This window comes from Vanacampus margaritifer, chromosome 1, assembly GCF_051991255.1.
Source record: "Vanacampus margaritifer isolate UIUO_Vmar chromosome 1, RoL_Vmar_1.0, whole genome shotgun sequence".
Classification (NCBI taxonomy): Eukaryota; Metazoa; Chordata; class Actinopteri; order Syngnathiformes; family Syngnathidae; genus Vanacampus; species Vanacampus margaritifer.
In genome coordinates, this window is record NC_135432.1 from 20,624,694 (window position 1) to 20,642,883 (window position 18,190).

The 18,190-nt window shown below is 39.4% G+C and overlaps 1 protein-coding gene across 2 annotated transcripts; it reads left to right on the plus strand.

Moving 5' to 3' along the window:
* The first annotated feature begins 222 nt into the window (after nt 1–222).
* On the plus strand, nt 223–17,963 carry mapk14a (mitogen-activated protein kinase 14a). Of its 2 annotated transcripts, none has more exons than XM_077581922.1 (12): nt 223–633; nt 4,089–4,218; nt 4,729–4,787; nt 7,982–8,093; nt 8,197–8,226; nt 8,996–9,043; nt 9,140–9,254; nt 10,086–10,157; nt 12,423–12,502; nt 15,917–15,995; nt 16,201–16,374; nt 17,169–17,963. In XM_077581922.1, exons 1-12 carry the CDS (start codon nt 515–517, stop codon nt 17,231–17,233), a joined length of 1,083 nt encoding a protein of 360 aa, XP_077438048.1. In that variant the 5' UTR covers nt 223–514; the 3' UTR covers nt 17,234–17,963. The 2 variants fall into 2 exon arrangements, with proteins under 2 accessions (XP_077438048.1, XP_077438039.1); XM_077581913.1 differs by lacking the exon at nt 12,423–12,502 and adding an exon at nt 13,867–13,946.
* The last annotated feature ends 227 nt before the right edge of the window (nt 17,964–18,190 follow it).

Consider the following 18,190-nt stretch of genomic DNA (forward strand, 5'->3'; position numbering starts at 1 on the left):
TCACTAATCTATCCCAAATCCACTTCATTAAATCAGTATTCAAATAAAAAAATCTTATTTGATTGTAAAATATTATTACTATTCTTTATATTATGTAACTTAATAAAAAAAATATATAACGGTGCTATTTATTAAAAGCCACTTTTAAAATTTGTTTGGTATTTTTGTGGGATTACAACTATTCTCCCACATTACATGGTCGCACCGCGACATTTGGGTCACGTTCGGGATGTGATTGTTCTCGCGAGACTTGGCGCGGTGTTGCAAGCTGGGCACGGAGCAGAGTTGCGGAGGCGTCGAAAACAACGTGAACGTTTTCCGACCCTTTGTGCTTGCAACCAAACGGGGATTTTGCAACATTTCGCAAGAGGACAAGCCTAACTTTCAAGTTGTCGCGCGGAGAGGAGGCAAAAAAAGAGTTCTCTTTTATTGTAGTTCCGTAAGTTTTGGGGAAGTTGAAGTCCGGCTGCAGACCAAACGAGTGAGTTGACTCGGTAGTCGGTGGTCGACAGCAATGTCGCAGAAAGAGAGACCCAAGTTTTACCAGCAGGAGGTCAACAAAGCCATATGGGAAGTCCCGGAGCGCTACCAGAACTTGTCTCCGGTCGGCTCTGGCGCATACGGATCCGTTTGGTAAACAACTTTGTGCTTCTTTTAGTGTGTCACAAACTTTAGCCCCCGCCCATTAATTTCAATGAGGCCTACGATCGCCGTGCTAAAGCTTGTTAGCATGTCATCAGCGCTAGCATTTGTTGTCAGAAAAAACTTTTACTGTACATGAACTGCATTTATTAGTTTTGAAATGCTGTCACCCATGGTCTGTACTCTTAACATATATGCTCCAAAAAACTGACGCAGTAAGAATTGTAACGTTGGACGTTGTGCCAGTGCTATGACGTAGGTTAGCGTCACATAGCTGACTTGTGGGGGCCGTGATGCTCTGAATACATGCAAATGTGCATTCGGCAGGGTTAACGAAAGAATAATACGTTGTGACCAAGTGCATTTAATGTAACAGAAGAATAGGACTGTATAAAAGTGCTTGTTAATATAGATAGCTTCAACTTGCTTGCCATTGAAAAACCATGCTTGTCCTCGAATGAGTTGCAGGTGAACTGCAGCCTATTCAAGCTGGCTTTGGGGAAAAAAGAGGCATTGCACACCATGGACTCACTGGTTGCCAGTCAGTGTCAGGGCACAAATATATCCAAATGAAAGTTACAAGTTTCCTTCAACTAAAGTAAAAGAAAACAGAGTCATAAGAATTGCTGTTATTAAACACATCGGGAGTCCACAGGTAGTGTAGTGTACAGTCGTGGCCAAAAGTTTTGAGAATGACACAGATATTAATTTTCACAATATCTACTGCCTTGTTTTTGATGATGGCGATTTGAATGTACTCCAGAATGTTATGCACAGTCATCAGATGAATTGACATTATTTGATAAGTCAATATTTACCATTTATCGGATCATCAAGAACTTCAAGGAGAGACGTTCAATTGCTGTGAAGAAGGCTTCAGGGTGCCCAAGAAAGTCCAGCAAAGGGCAGGACTGTTTCTCAAAGTGGATTCAGTTGTGAGATCGTGCCACCACCAGTGTGGAGCTTGCTCAGGAATTGGCAGCAGGCAGGTGTGAGTGCATCTGCACGCACAGTGAGGCAAAGACTTTTGGTGGATGGCCTGGTGTCAAGAAGGGCAGCAAAGAAGTTACTTCTCTCCAAGAAAAACATCAGGGACATACTGATATTCTGCAAAAGATGCAGGGATTGGTCTGCTCTGCTGAGGACTGGGGTAGTCATTTTCTCTGAGGAATCCCCTTTCCGATTGTTTGGGGCATCTGGAAAAAAGCTTGTCTGGAGAAGTAAAGGTGAGCGCTACCATCCGTGTCATGCCAACAGGAAAGCATCCTGAGACCATTCATGTGTGGTGTTGCTTCTCAGCCAAGGGATTGGGATCACTCACAATTTTGCCTAAAGCACAGCCATGAATAAAGAATGTTACCAAAACATCCTCCGAGAGCAACTTCTCCATCCATAAACAGTTTGGTGACGAACAATTTATTTTCCAGGATGATGGAGCACCTTGCCATAGGGCAAAAGTGATAACAACGTAGCTCAGAGAGAACAACATCAACATTTTGGGTGCATGGCTAGGAAACTCCCCAAACCTTAATCCCATTGAGAACTTGTGACCAATCCTCAAGAGGCGGGTGGACAAACAAAAAACGAGAAATTCTGACAAACTCCAAGCATTGATTATGCAAGAATGGGCCGCCATCGGTCAGGATAATTGACAGCATGCCAAGGCGAATTGCAGAGGTATTGAGAAAAAGGGTCAACACTGCAAATATTGCCAATTTGCATAAATTTGGTTTAATTGTCAATAAAAGCCATTGACACTTGAAATTGTTGTAATTATACTTCAGTATATCATAGTAACATCTAACAAAAAGATCTAAAAAAACTGAAGCAGCAAAGTTTGTGAAAACTAGGGGTGTTAGAAAAAATCGCTTCGGCAATATATGGCGATATTACAGCGCGCAATTCTTAAATCTCTTCGATATGCGGCCGAATCAATTTTTAAACATCAATTTTTTATGGAAATATTCAACAAAATGTCTTACTTAGGGTTAGGATTCACACATTAAGCATGGAAGAGTGTTATATTAATGGAACATTAAGCCTTAATATTTTATTTCCGTGCTGTTCAAACATGAAGCAGATTGCAACCTGTTTGTTAAATGCAGTGGCTCAATTATAAGCCTGAATTTTCAGATAAATAAATACATTTTCATACAAATCTTACAGTTTACATGTAGAAGTTTACTGATTTGTATTTTCTAAATTTGAGGGGGGTTGGGGGGGAAAATCGCAATAATCAATTTATAGATTTGTTTCGGGATTAATCGGTATCGAATCGTGCCCTATGAATTGTGATACGAATCGATTCGCCAAGTACTAGGCAATTCACACCCCTAGTGAAAACAAATACTTTGTGTCATTCTCAAAACCTTTGGCCATGACTGTAGCCAGTCAGTTTCAGAACACAGATATATATAATAAAAAAAAAAAGACTGGTTATCAGTCAATGCCAGGGTACATAAAGACAAACCAACATTCCCACTCACATTCACAATCATGGACACTTGGGCGTCTTTAATGAAACAAAAGCCCTTTTCACACTGCATTAAGCAGGGCGAAGTGCGCTGCTATCAAACCCATTCATTGTGTATCAGGTGGGGGGAGGGAGGCAAGGAATGGAGCGTTGCTGCCTGGAACAAAGTGGCAAGAGGACTTCTGCTGTGACAGCAAGGTGCTTCGAATTGAAAATTGTTCTCTTCAACAGCGGCGGTATTGTGACATCAGATAAGCTCCACCAAGAGAAGCTGGCGCAGTCATATAGTCTTATTTTGGCAAACTTATTCCCAAGTAATGACATGATTAAACCTATACAAGGTCCCGCCGAGCCATTATTATTTTTTCTCTGCCTCTCGTATCCTCATCCTCATAAGCGAAGTCAGGGCTTTCCTTTTGCAAGTGAAAGATGCATTTTGTCGAGGTGCGGTCTAACCAGTGGCAAAATATTTATTTTTACTTCCTACTTCATGTCAGCACTTCCGAATATGGGCAACCGGTAATTTTGTTGTCCTGCAGTTGTTTTACACTGAGCAAGTGCAGTGTGAAAAGGACTTCACGATTTGGAATGTAGATGGAAAAAAATCCACTTAAGCAAGGGTAGGACATGCAAACTGCACACAAGAAGACCAGGACTGAGTGACTGTGAGCCAGATACTAGACACAGTGATGTTTTAAAAACCAAAACAATCAATTGATGATTAATTTTCTCCACAGTTGAAGGACATGTCATACTTACTTCATTATTATGTTTTCATGTATTATTCTCGGGCTTCAATCATGTGCAATGTGTTTTTCACACAATCTGGTGGGTTAGCTAGAGGAAGCAGTGAGGTTTTTAGTGTGGAAACAGCAAGCTGAGAGTTGCCCTTTTCTGCTGATGTCGCATTTTCATTCTGCTGCGCCTTCTGCAAATGATTTTCAAGGGCAGTGTGCAAATGTTTGCTTTCCAGTTCTGCTTATGACGTGAAGAGCGGCTTAAAATTGGCGGTGAAGAAGCTCTCCAGACCGTTTCAGTCCATCATCCACGCCAAGCGCACCTACAGAGAGCTGCGCTTGTTGAAGCACATGAAGCATGAAAACGTGAGTCCGCTGCTTAAGTTTTTATGTTGTAAGCCTGGATAATTTAATTCATTTGAGTCAATTTAATTAAACTACAGTAATTTCTGGACTATAAGCCGCTACTTTTTTCACTTGCATTTGACCCTGCAGCTAATACAAAGGTGCGGCTTATCCATCAGATCACAATGGGGCGCACTATAAAGGAAGCGCAAGAGCGTCAGGCAGAGCAAACCAAACCAAGTGAGCCCAAATATAGTAAAAGAGACAGAACGAGAGAGAGAGAGAGACAATTTGCGCCCGCATTATGGAAAAGAAAGTAGCGGGAACCCCGTGCGGTAACATTAAAACACCTGCGACTTATAGTCGAGTGTGCCTTATAGTCCAGAAATTACTGTAATCATTTGTGTTGAAGTTTGAGCATTTTAAAGCTGCGGTTGGGGGGCTGATCAGAACAAAAACACTTTCAAAGCTTGTTTAGTATCCTGAGATTGTTTGTATTGTGTTGATTTGATTGGATACTTGTAATTGCAGGTGATTGGCCTCTTGGACGTTTTCAGTCCAGCCACCTCTCTGAAGGAGTTCACAGATGTGTAAGTCCAATGTGTTGAAAAATTATTTATATGGAAGTTACGTATGCTTATCACAACTTTGACTGCAAGTGCTACCTGAATAGCATATGCGTATGAATTTGTTTTCATTATTTAGTAGAGTTTCCAATTGTCTTAACGACATGTCTCTGACTCAAGAACAAATGCAATATGGCTCCTTTAAAAGATTGCATCTGCAGTTAATAAAGGTCTTATGACTGTAACCAATGATGCATGGCACATGCTCTGTTAAAAGTAAAATAGGCATGCAGGAGCTGTGTGCTCCCTTCCACAAGCCCCGACCCCCAACTCTAAAAATAGCCTGCCGAGTCAGAATACTGTGGCGAGGCTTCACACAGTGACAGCCAGTGGAATCTTTCTATAGGAGACGGAGACTTCTGTATGTGTCCTAGTTTTCCAAGGTGGTTCAACTATGCTGAGTGACTGCTACTGTGAACAAATGTGGACTCCAACGGTCAGGCACTATCAATAACTTTACTATACTCCACTTTCATGTCATATTCCATATGGGCACTTCTAACGTAGCATATTTGTATCAAGTCTGTCTGTGCACCTCTTGTGCCATATTAACATTATATTTAACTCATTCGCTGTCAGCTGTTTTCAAAGCAGAGTTCCGCCTGTGATATCTCAAATAATTCTAAAACAAACCAAGACAAGAAAATTGTATAAGAAATGCTCCATGAGCAACAGTGACTTTAACGCATGGCTTGATGGTTTGCCCAGCAATCAGTCATCTTTGCTCACGGCACTCACTCACTGCAAAACTAAAAGTAACTTAACGTGTCCAACTTCAAACTACTTGGCACTTCTCTTCCTCATATTTGGCATGACAAGCCAAGAATCCTTATCTTAAGTGCGCAAGCTGTACTGATTTCAAATCCAGAGCCATTTGATGAATATATTTGTTGGTTGCAGTGAACATTTGACGAATATAAACGTCCATGGCAGTGAATACGTTTCTTTATATACCGGTACATCTAATGTGCCAGTTTCATCAAACTTAATATATTTACCTCTAATGTAACATTTACATAATTGTCATGTTCTATGCACCTCCAGTTAGGGCTGGACGATATGGCCCAAAATTCATATCACAGTATAAACTGCATCCCTTCAAGGTAACGGTGCGGTATATGTCACGTATAGAATTAAGTTTTTTATTTATTTATTTTTTATAAATATTTTTCTTACTGGTTTATTACATAGTCCTTTATAGAAGCTAAATGGATAAAAAAAAACAATGAAAGAAAAGAAAAAAATTACTTTGGATAACAAAATTTGTGTGCAAATCTCAAATCAAAATTAAGTCAGCACTCTGGTGCAAAATAGTGCAAACAAAAAATATTGCTGATATTTTAAATGAAAACCGTACAACTGGCTTAGAGCAAGTGCATGCACAAGTGGCCATTGTAAACAGCACAAGTCTAGGTTTTATATAACACAAAGAGACTGAAATAGTTGCAAATATTGATGGAAAATGAAGCTTCATGAACCACTCGTGATTATTTTTTTATTCTTATTTGTTACCCTGAGCGCGAGCCGTGCGCAAGACCGGGACGCAGATACGATGACGTCATCAACATGCGCCAGATAATGACGTCATCAACATGCGCTACCGCGATAAGACGGTAGAGTCAAAATCTCTACCTTCGGCAAAATTTATACCTTATATTGAATATACCGTTATATCACCTACCTCCAGTGTAGCATAATTACTGTTTTTGGACCATAAGGTGCGCTGAAAATCCTTTAATTTAATCAACTTTCTACAGCGCACCTTGTAATTCAGAGCATCTTATGAATGGATGGCTGTTGGCTTTTTAGTTTGTTGTTTTAAATTCAAATTCCTTTCTATTATTTTCATGTTCTCATTCTCATCTCTGTTTTTGTTATAGTGGAAATAGGACTACTTCTTGTGTCTGTGTCTAAGAATCATGGGAAATGTAGTTAGACCTAACGCAAGCTGAGCTTTTCTGGCGCCATATTTTACAATGCAGGGCCAGACCAGCGAGAGGTAAATGACACAATAGCTGCCTGGACAGAATAAAAAAGGTTGGATAATAGTGAGTGCAGTGCATTATGTTTGCAGCTGTTGAATTGCCAAACAAGATAACTTTCAGCCACCCGTCACAGGATTGACTAGCAATGTTCAAACTTTTTTTTTTTGTCAGTTGGAGAGGATGCCCTCCATTCCTCCACTTGAAGAATCCGCCGTCTAGTTGCACGGCGAAAAAAAGCAAGCCAGACACGCAGCTACCAGATATAACCTAGTGTAACGCTAAATCTTATCAAATAAACATACAATTAGAATAAACAAATACAATGCTTCACAAAAATAACGCGCCTTTTAACCCGGTGAGCCTTATGTATGAAAATATTTTAACCCTGGAGAACCCACGGGGTCAAATTTGGCCCCTATAAATTCTGCTACTCAAATAACAAAGACCTTTTTTTTTTTACAAATTTAACTTCAAAAGTCCAGAGTGCCACTTCTGACCCCTGCATGGGGCCATCTAGTGGATGAATATTGCACTTACATGAGCCAGAGTGGTGGTGACAAGATGGCTGGCAACATGCTGTTTTGTTGAGCTGGAAATCAATCCAAACAAAACCATCTTCTCAGTAAACCATCATATGGTAAAATTGTGTTTTTTTGTTAATCTATTTCATATCATGTTGCAGAATGCCTAGGAGTATGTTTTATATATATATTTTGATAAATTAGCAACTCTGAGCTAGTAAAAAAAAAAGGGTTAAAATTGAAAAAACATATATTTTGGTGTTCAGTGAACTTATAGCAGTCATTTAATGTATAATTCATAATTTTTCAAAGAAGAAAAGGGTTCTTGGGTTCTCCAGGGTTAAAATGGACCTCTTCATTGATATTGCACCTAACAATGTAGTGCGGCAAACGGTTGGAACAAATACAGTATTTATATCACATTTAATGTACGTACCTAAAATGTATCATATTTATTTCATATTTAATGTCTGTTTACCTCTAATGTAGCAAATCTACATATTTAATGTGATGTGCTTTATAGGATATTTCATAATTATGTTCGTATTATTTTATCAATGTGTGTTGTTCATCAACATTCCATTTGTGTTGGCCAAAACAGTTTGTGATATTTTAGCCAAGCATTCATTAAACCTGTCATTAATTGACACAGGTACCTTGTAACTCACTTAATGGGCGCGGACCTCAACAACATTGTGAAATGTCAAAAGCTGACAGACGACCATGTGCAGTTCCTCATATACCAAATCCTCAGAGGGTTGAAGGTGAGTTTTCTTTGGACTTTGACATTGTTGTGTACGTTTAAACTGGCAGCAGTGTATTAAACCAAAACCGTTAATGGACATCTTCTGCACTGTGTCTCCTCAGTATATCCACTCAGCCGACATCATTCACAGAGTAAGTGCAATGAAAGGTTATGTACCTTTGCCCCCTCATTCAGTCGTCGAAAGTCGTTCTCTCGTAGCTGGCTTGTAAACACTGAGAGGGGGAAACATGGAATGTTCTTCCCTGGAATAGACAAAAATGATCGGTGATATTAAAATGAAATATATCCATTTTCCTGTACCACTTATCTTCAGTCTTTCCCAGCTGACTTGAGGCGCCAGGTGCTAGGTTGGGAGTCAATCACAGGGCACACATAGACAAACAACCCTGCACACTCACATTCACACCTACGGACAATTTAGAGTGTTCAATTAACATACCACCATGCATTTTTTTGGAATGTGCAAGGAAGCCGGATTACCCGGGGGAAAACCCACACAGGCATGTGGGGAACATACAAAACTTCATTTGTACCCACGGCATTAGAACTGTGAGGTGAATTTGTTGCACCACTGTTCCAACATCAAAATGAAATCTTCAGTCCCCACCCCCAAATAGTCCGATATTCATTTTTTAAAATTCAAATAATCTGAAAATAATTGTTTCTCCTTAGGACAAAATAGCTTTACTCTGACTTTGAACTACAAAAACTGCTCAAAACAAAGCAGAAAAAGGGATATAATAGTATTAATTACACTGACAAATATTGCTGAAATCAATTAATTGCCTAGTCCTACATCAACTTTATTGACCAAACCAGGAATAAAATTTTTGCCATTCTAAAAAGAACATTTGTGGCCTCATGCAACAACAAATTAAAAAATATCCCTGTTCTTGTCAGGATCTGAAACCCAGCAACCTGGCAGTAAATGAGGATTGTGAGCTGAAGGTGAGCCATCCTGCTGCATGCAATCATCGACACGAAGCAAAAGACGCTTCTGTGTGTATTGAACCCTTCTTTTTAACCCCCGACTTGGCCTGACAGATTTTGGACTTCGGCTTGGCGCGGCACACCAACGACGAGATGACCGGCTACGTGGCCACCCGCTGGTACCGTGCCCCAGAGATCATGTTGAACTGGATGCATTACAACATGACAGGTAGGGTATCCTTGGAAAAAATCAGGAAGTCAGAAGTCCCGCCTCCTCCGTGCCATATACCCCATTGGTTCTGCCAACTTCCAGGTGCCGCAGATAATGTTTTTTTAATTATAAACAGAGCTTCGACGCATGCATTTTTGCGCCAACCAAATTTTGTGGTTGATCCAACCCACTTGGTCGACTTTTTTTCCCCAGCACTAATGGAGTGATTCTTTTTCTCGGTGCATTATTGATGCGGTTTAGGGCGGAACGTTTTGGAAAAAATTATCAAATTTGATTTTTTTCTTCAAGATCCTCTTCCTATGTTTTTTTTTTTGTCAAAACAAAACATTTATTAATTTGTATATATAAACAAAATCAGTTTTATTATTCATAAATGTTTTGTTATTGTGGTATTGATTATGCTAAATAAAGACAAATGAACCATTTTTTAAATATGAAAGACAGTTTACTTAAATTAGCTCACCATAAACTCTATGACTTGCAGTTTTTTTTAGCGTTCAATGTAACAACTTCACGAAATTCTACCACACACGTGTGGTGTAAACATGAATCAGTAAATTATAAGACAGATTACAAAAATGAGGCAAACGTGTTTTTTGTTTCTTCGTATTGCAGCCTCTGAGATTTTAAATTGCATTCTACTACACTGTTGTGTTGATTTGAATTTCAATAATTGTTCATCCCTAGTTCTTTTTTGTCAAAATCCTCAAAGAATAAAGAGTTACCTCACACTAAACAATAATGGTTGATGTTATTGAAATGTGTTCATAATAACATGGTGACAAACTTGTCTCATTGATAACTTGTGATTGTGTGTGCGTGTTGCAGTGGATATTTGGTCGGTGGGCTGCATCATGGCGGAACTTCTCACAGGAAGAACTTTGTTCCCAGGAACGGACCGTATCCTTCACATGGGCTCGTCCCCTCTAGGTGGCGACGCTGCATACCGGTCGTCACTTTTGTCAAAGAAATTCTTTGTGCTATTCTTTGAACTTTAACGCTTTTCCCTTCACATGTGAGACAGCCTGAGGTGTTGATGACTGCTTCGGTGCACATAGGCTGCATTTTCTTCACTTCCCTTCAGTCCACGCGCTTTTCACTTCCATGTTTCACTTCATGTACTGGACCACGGGCGGCGGTCTCAACTGGTGGGACATGAATTAACTAAGAAAGATTTAACCTGCTGGACTTTGATTTTGACAGTCACTTTATTTTTAGGCAAATTTGCAATGTTGGAAAAATGGCAAAGAGGTTTTTCAAACTTTTTTTTTTTGTATATTGACATAATGCTGGGAATTATGTCTTTATTTTATGTTTTTAACATTTTTGTTTTCTCACAATAATCCGATTTTTGATTTTAATCGATTTCCCCCCAAATTTATTTTATAAAGCAATTACTGATTTTTATCAAAATAAATAATAGTTTTTGTTTTTACAATTTCCATCTTGCCTTTTTGAGAATGCGTGAACAACGTTAGATGTGAAAGAAACGGTTTGTAAAGAAAGAGGTGGCCGCCCACCAGTTGAGAAGGTCTGCTCCGAATTGTCCGTGCCCCATCGCTTGGACGATAGCGTTCATCTTTGCACGAGTCTGAGCTCGGCTGCGCGGTCTTCCTCTTTTCTTGACAGCTTTCACACTAACGGCTGAGCTCGAAAAATGCCTCAGGACCCCCTCCTTGATCTTCTTCTCTTTCTCTTACTCCATGTCGCTGTCCGTCTTTCTCCTCTTTTGTATCCTTGTTGTTTTCCATCTCATTTCCATCTCATTTCCGCCTCTTCTTTTTCTCTCATCCTTCCTCCTTATTTTCCTCCTTCCTCCCCTGCTGTTCCTTCTTCTCCTACCACCTCTTCCTCCTTCAAATTCTTCTCCTCATGTCCTATTCTTCCTCCTCCTCACCCTTCTTCCTCTTCCCTTTTTAGCCTTCCTCTTTCTTGTCCATTGTCCTCCTTCTTCTCCTCCTCTGCCGTTTCTTCTTCTCACCATCTAATTCTTCTAATCATGGCCTTTTCCTCCTCTTTCTCATCCTCCACTAAACTCCTCCTTTTCTTACTTTTCCTCCTCCACCCTTTTTCCTCCTTCAACCTTCCCCGTTTTGGTTCATTCTCCTCTTTATTCCTCATCTTCTCTACTTCCTCATTTTCTACCCCTGCTACTTCTCTCCTTGTCCTCCTTCCCCCTCTTCTTAATATTTCCTTATCATTCTACTTCTATACCTCCTTCTCCTCCTCTTCTACCCCTCATCTTTCTTCTCCTTCCTCCTCTTTTTACTTATTTTTCTCCTCTTCCCCCTCCAGCCTTCTTCTTCCTCATCAACCTTCTTCTCCCTCCTTTAGCCTCCCTCTCTTTTGTTCGTTCTTGTGCTCCTTCTTCATCCTCAAATTTTTCCTCTCCACTTCATTGTTCTCCACCCTCCTCCTACTTGTCCTCTTCCCCCTCTTCCTCCTTTTTCTAATTTTTCTTCCTCCTGTATCTCCCGCAGCCTTCCTTCTGTCTCTTCCTCTTTCTTCTCCTCTTCCTCCTCATCTCTTACATTCTCCACCCGTCCTCTCCTTATTGTCCATCTCTTTCCTCCTTTCCTCTCATGATCCTGCTTATTCATCGTCCGCCCCACCTTCTCTTTTTTCCAATACCACCTCCTCCTCGTTGTCCTCATTCCTTCGTCTCTCTCCTATCCTTTTTGCTTATCCTCCGCCACCCATTCCTCTTTTTCTGTTTTTTCTTTCTTCATCTCCACCACCACCTGTTTTGCCTCATCATCTTCACCTCCTCCTAATTTTGCTAAATTAATTGATGCAGCTATTTTTTTTTGCATCTTTTGTGAGCCAATAGTCAGCGCTTGCATTCACCACCTCCTTCTCTGTGTCACCCTCCCCCCATCTTCCCCTTCCTTTTTCTTCTTTGTCGTCATACTTTTCTTCTGCCTTCTCCTTCCTCTCCATCTTGTCGTCCTCCTTTTTCTCCTCATCCTCCTTCCACATCATTTTCCTCCTCCTCTCCCCTTTCTTCTCTCTCCAACGATGCTTCTCGATGCACCTGGTCCACACTCCCTGTTGACACATTTGTGGAGTAGCAGCGTCATGGTGGACATGGCAAGGAGGCCGAAGACTCCCGGGCGGGTCCCGCTGTCCTGTCTGTCAGTGTCTTCCTTTAACACATGCCGGTAGATATTGATCAGTTGAAGCTAATCATGCTGCTGGTTGGAACGCCGGGGCCTGAGCTCTTGATGAAAATTTCTTCAGAGTCTGTGAGTTGCCGACGACACGCCGAGGCTTTTGCTCTGCGACACTTTTTGCCCGTGCGTGCTGCCTCACTGACCGCATGTGTTGGCTCGCTTCATCAAAACATTGAGCGGCTTTGTTGGGAATCGCTCACTATCCTCTATATACAGTAGTGAACCAATTTGTAATGTTGTTTGAATATCTCAATGCATCTTGAAAAGCAGTGAGCAAACATTGTTCACTATAAAAGCAATATCCTCGCATATCCAATGAACCACTTCAGCGGTAGTGTCCGCCCTGAGACTGGGAGGTTGTGGGTTCAATCCCTGGCTGGGTCATACCGAAGACTATAAAAAATGGGACCCATTTGCCTCCCTGCTTGACACTTAGCATAACCGGTTGGAATTGGGGGGTTAGATCACCAAATGATCCCCGAGGCAATCCTCTGCTGCTGATCACCGCTCCCTCTGTGGAAGGGTCAAATTTCACCCCACTTGACAATCAGTGGTACTTTAACCTTTATGTGAGGTTTCATGTAGTGCAAAATTAGAGAAACGCATAATGCGGATGTTGTTTGTATTTATTTTGCAAAAGGCACTCAACTAAGTTTTATTTTTTTAAATTTGTGTTATAATTCCCGATTGGGCTGAAATGACTTCATTCAGCTCTGTAGTGGGCAGCGTCGTTGTCCCCAAAGCTCGTGTTTGCGATTCGAGAACAAATTGGCTACAAGTGACAAGAGGCACAGAGTGAAATATGGAAGCATTTTGCCTATATGGCTGACAGTCCGATAGAATTTATGTTGTGGCCAAACAGCTTGCAAAGCAGCATCGTCAGAGTGTTGAAAGTGCAACAGGTTAGCAAATGTGACACATTTAAAAAAGAAGTCTATTGGATAGTACTCCGTATCGGCCAGTATTCAAAATCAAGTGACTTGGATGGATTGGAAAAGATTGTGATTGTGACATCCCATTTGTTTTATTTACTCAATAATTGCAACGGAAAGTCCAACAACAGATGTTATTTTGGTACGTTGTAAATATGTGGCAGCATTGACGTGACTAGTGTTCCGAAATTGCTTTTTTTTTTTTTTTCATTTCACCAAGCGCACTATATAGTACACAGAAAAAGAGAGTATCCCTAAATAGTAATTAGGAATTACGGAACGAGTGAAGGATTCCCAATACATCCAAAGTATGTTTGCTGGTGGTGGATGCTGGCTTCACTCAATCTCTCACTCTTGTCTTTTGTCTTCCGCCTGCTTCCATTCCTTCCCTTTGGCTTCCAAGCGTGGAGTTTGCTTCTCAGCGTAATAACATTACGCTGAGAAGAGGCTCCCCTAACCAACTCGGCGGCTGTCGCTATACTCCCCTTGACACCAGCCTCGTAGACATAAACCAGCTTCAGCAGATAATGCGGTTGACGGGAACACCGCCGGCGTCACTAATAAACAGGATGCCCAGCCACGAGGTGAGCACGTGTAGCAGTTGTTTGTAAACTGGGAGTGCCGTGAGCCGTAGCTTGGGATTCATAAAAAAAGAAGAAAAAGGAAACAAAAGCAATCAACAAACTTGGTAAACCAATTAGTCCTCTTTGCCTTAGCTTTGGGCTCATTAAAAGGTTTGGAAGGATTAAAATCCCGTTTTATTCCGGAAAAAAAAGTTATTTATTTTAGAGAAAAAAAAACACATCTGTTCCAGAATGAAAGGTGTAACTTATACAAGACAAAAAGTTGCATCTTTTGACTTCGCCGGTTAAAATGTCTGTCTTTCCTTATTAAACTTTGATTTTAACATCATATTACAACTTTTCTCGTCAAAATACTACTTTATTCTAATATCATTTACATGTTTTCTCTGAAAAGTGAAAACCATAAATTTGTTATTGCACCGTTGAACTTTTTAAACTGGTCATTTTGGCCGGAAACATGGAGTGTAGACAATGTGTTTATTAATATGGTTGACTGTAGTTTGCCTCATAACAGTTGGAGGTAGCATAATGTGATCACCAAAATATTCTCCATAAATAACAGGCATTTGCACAATAATAAACATTGTTAACTGAATAACACTCTGACGCTGCTAGTCAAAAATGAGCATTCGCGTTTGTAAATGCAGAATATTTGATGAAGCTCTTGTATTGGACCTCAGTCATCATAAGCTTATGTATATAAAATATTTTGCATAATATTTCATTTGATATACTTCCAGTTCGAAAATATTATAGATACATCATGGACTGTACAGTGAAGATGAAGCAACAATGCTAATGAATCACCTTTCATCAGGGTCCAATCAGATTGCTGCTGTTGTGTCTTTCCTGGGTCATGTTTTCATGCTATTTGGGGCTTCCACTGATTGCTCTAATGCCACTCGTTTATTTGACCACAAAAGCTGTCTTTGTTGTTTTGGCTTACAGTTGGGTAATCTCATTGGCAGAAACCTTAAGTCTTGATTTATTCGAAAGTTACAGACCAAAGTCACCTTTTTGTCATATATAGTAGTATTTGTTACAGACGCAGCAGCACAGTCGAGTGCTAGACCACAGGGCAAGATTATTTTTTTTGTTTTGTTTATATACGACGACAATTTCCAAATTATTAGTCAATAGTCAATTAATTAAAATTATTTTAAGCAAATTGCCTTTAAAACCAGTTATGCTTTTTGTTGTTGTATTCTTTATTTCTCCTGATATGCTTTTGTTGGCATTAACTTACACTTAAATGATTGCAATTTTTTCCCCTTTGCTGATAATGTGAAAATAAGTGTATCTTCTAAGAAAAAAAATACCCTTTTTGTCAAAACATGCATGTAAACAGACCCTTAATTAATGAGCCGTTTTAATGTTCAAAATTTCTGTCTCATAAAATGAGCTGTCAAACTGAATGCCTAGGCTGGTACGTCTTGCTAGTCTCTTAGCATAATTGCTCGAGTAATTTTGAACTCAGTGTTACTGTACAAAAACAAACATTTACGCTTGTTAAAAATAGTTGTTGCTCTTTCTCAGATAATGTTTAGATATGACTTGGGGAACTATGTCGTTAGGCTAATTAGCCCAAGACTAAAAGCGCTTCTTCGTTAGCTCTCTCTCACGCTCTTCTCAAGTACAGCTGGACTGGTGAGGCAAGGTGTCCTTGGCAAAATCATTTTGGCTTGGAAACAAATACCTTGGGCTCCTTTCTTCTTGTGCAAAACAATTAAAAAATGATTCTGCTCATGTTTTCTGTTTGAACTGGGGAATATGCTAAAAATAAATGAATAATGCCCTGAGCAATAAACTGTATTAAATTTCTAAAATTGATAAATCACACAGTCTAGATAGAAAGTAGCAAGTAGCAGCAAGAGAATGCACGGAGCATTAATTAACGTGCTTGTATTGAACATGTATAACATGTTGCCGCTTGTGAGAAATCTTGACGGAACTGTTTTAATTCTTGCCAGGCCCGGAACTACATTAGCTCCTTGCCACATTTGCCCAAGAGGAATTTTGCTGATGTGTTTATTGGCGCCAATCCGCAAGGTAATTTTGGCACAACACGTGTGAACTGAATGTTCCAGATAGTTACAGAGCACATAATACCGATTTTGTGGCCACAAAATAACATTTCGTGGGTACGGTAAATCTATATTGTAGCCACAATTGAATTATTTCACCTATGTAACAGCTGGGGCTGTATAAAATCTGCCAAGTGACAACATACATTTTCTCTCGCTTTGTTATGAAGCTGTCGACCTGCTGGAGAAAATGCTGGTTCTGGACACGGACAAGCGGATAACTGCAGCCGAAGCGCTGGCCCACCCGTACTTCACTCAGTACCACGACCCCGACGACGAGCCCGAGGCCGAGCCGTACGACCAGAGCTTTGAGAGCCGCGAACTCGAGATCGAAGAGTGGAAACGTATGTCGACAGTCTTCTGCGTTAAACTCTCAACTCTGGTGCATGTTTATGTGGTGGTACCTTTAAATTCTGACACGCCAATGTTGGGCATATGACAACAATTGTAAGAAAGAGACATATTATGCATTTTTTACACTATATTTATTAGAGTTCTCAAAAGAGATGAGACACTATGACCATATTAAAATTTTCATAGTTACTATCAAGACATAAAAAAAGAAAAGATATACAATAACAAAAAAAATTAATTAGCTGCCCTATATGCTTTTTGACAATTCATGTACATTGTTTGCAGTTAATTAATTAAAGAAGTGTGGGAGCTTGACTAATATATATTTCTTGCAGCATATTATTTATTTGATGTAATGAAATAGTGCTGTCACTATCAATTAAAAAAAAAAAGAGAAAAGATTATCCTATTTATTATTCCATCGAATATTGTGATATTGACTCATATTACAATGGACCCACACATACTGCGGATACATCTGTGAATTTAATGAAATGTTTTTCTTAATTTTTTTTCTTTTTTGGTCAACACATTTTTCGTGGAAAACACATATTGGTGGTTATTGGTGCTTACTCAAGAATATTTTGTAACAAAAAAATAATACATTTTCCCGGTCAATACGTTAATAATTTGATCAGTTATACGTGGATTTGCCCTCCCAATCCCACTTATATACCTTTTATGATGTTTAAGATGAATATGTACTTGACAAGAATGTTGAATATAGTAAAATAGCTACAGGATAAAAACACCTTTGGGGTTTTCTTGTTCTCATGATTTGCAGTGTTGACTTATGAGGAGGTGTGCAGTTTCGAGCCGCCCATCTTTGACGAGGATGACATGGAGTAATGGGAAGTGGCTCCTACCAGTATGCAGACGCCATCTGACAATTTGTACATTTTTTCCATTAGTCTTCATACTCTCCAAAACACAGCAAGCACCAACCTGCCTTTCACAAGGCTTTTACTCCCGGAGGAAAACATCAAACCACTCTTTTTGTCATAGATGAAACGAGTTTAATTTTCATCTCGTCTGTTTTGGTAAAATCACATTTTGACTCACCACTGTGACACTTGGATGCTGAAAAACTTGGACCTTTATAGCTGTGCTATGCTGTGTTTTATCAATGAGAGAAAAAAAATGAAATGTTTATCTAAGGCTTAGCATGCAAAGCTGGAACATCGTCCTGGCAATATTTTGTATTCATCATTTCCTATTTGAACGTAAATGTTAATCTGCACATTTAAAGTTGAGTGACATGTCTATCATCTTACAATTCAGTGTATATTTCAAGAAGGGCTTCACATAAGAGTATGTAAAATGTGCCATATTTATAATGAAATGTGCGTCACTGTCCATAATCTGTCCAAATATCTTTTGCCTAAGTACTTTACTGCTTTGTAAGTGTTATAATGCAGCAATAGAAATACTGCGTAAATGTGTAAAAGAGCTATTTCAGATCTATTTATACTTTGTGGAGGATGTATTTATAAATGAGAACGCCCATCTATTTTCAGTCCAACAGACTAGTAGTGACTTGTTTCATTTGATAAGCAAAATAAAAACTATTTTCAAGACATCTGTTTGTATGTTTTCTTTGTAAAAGGCGATAATAAAAAAGAATCTTACTTGAGAGTTCACCTGCTATCAAATGAATTTATTATTGTAAAAATATTTAAATTTACACTTGTACTTTGGTTTATTTAATTTTATAACTAGTATGCCTGGTTTAATTAAACACTATTTTATAACTAGTATGCATTTTTTTCAGTCTTATTTAATACATTAATAATACAATACAATAAA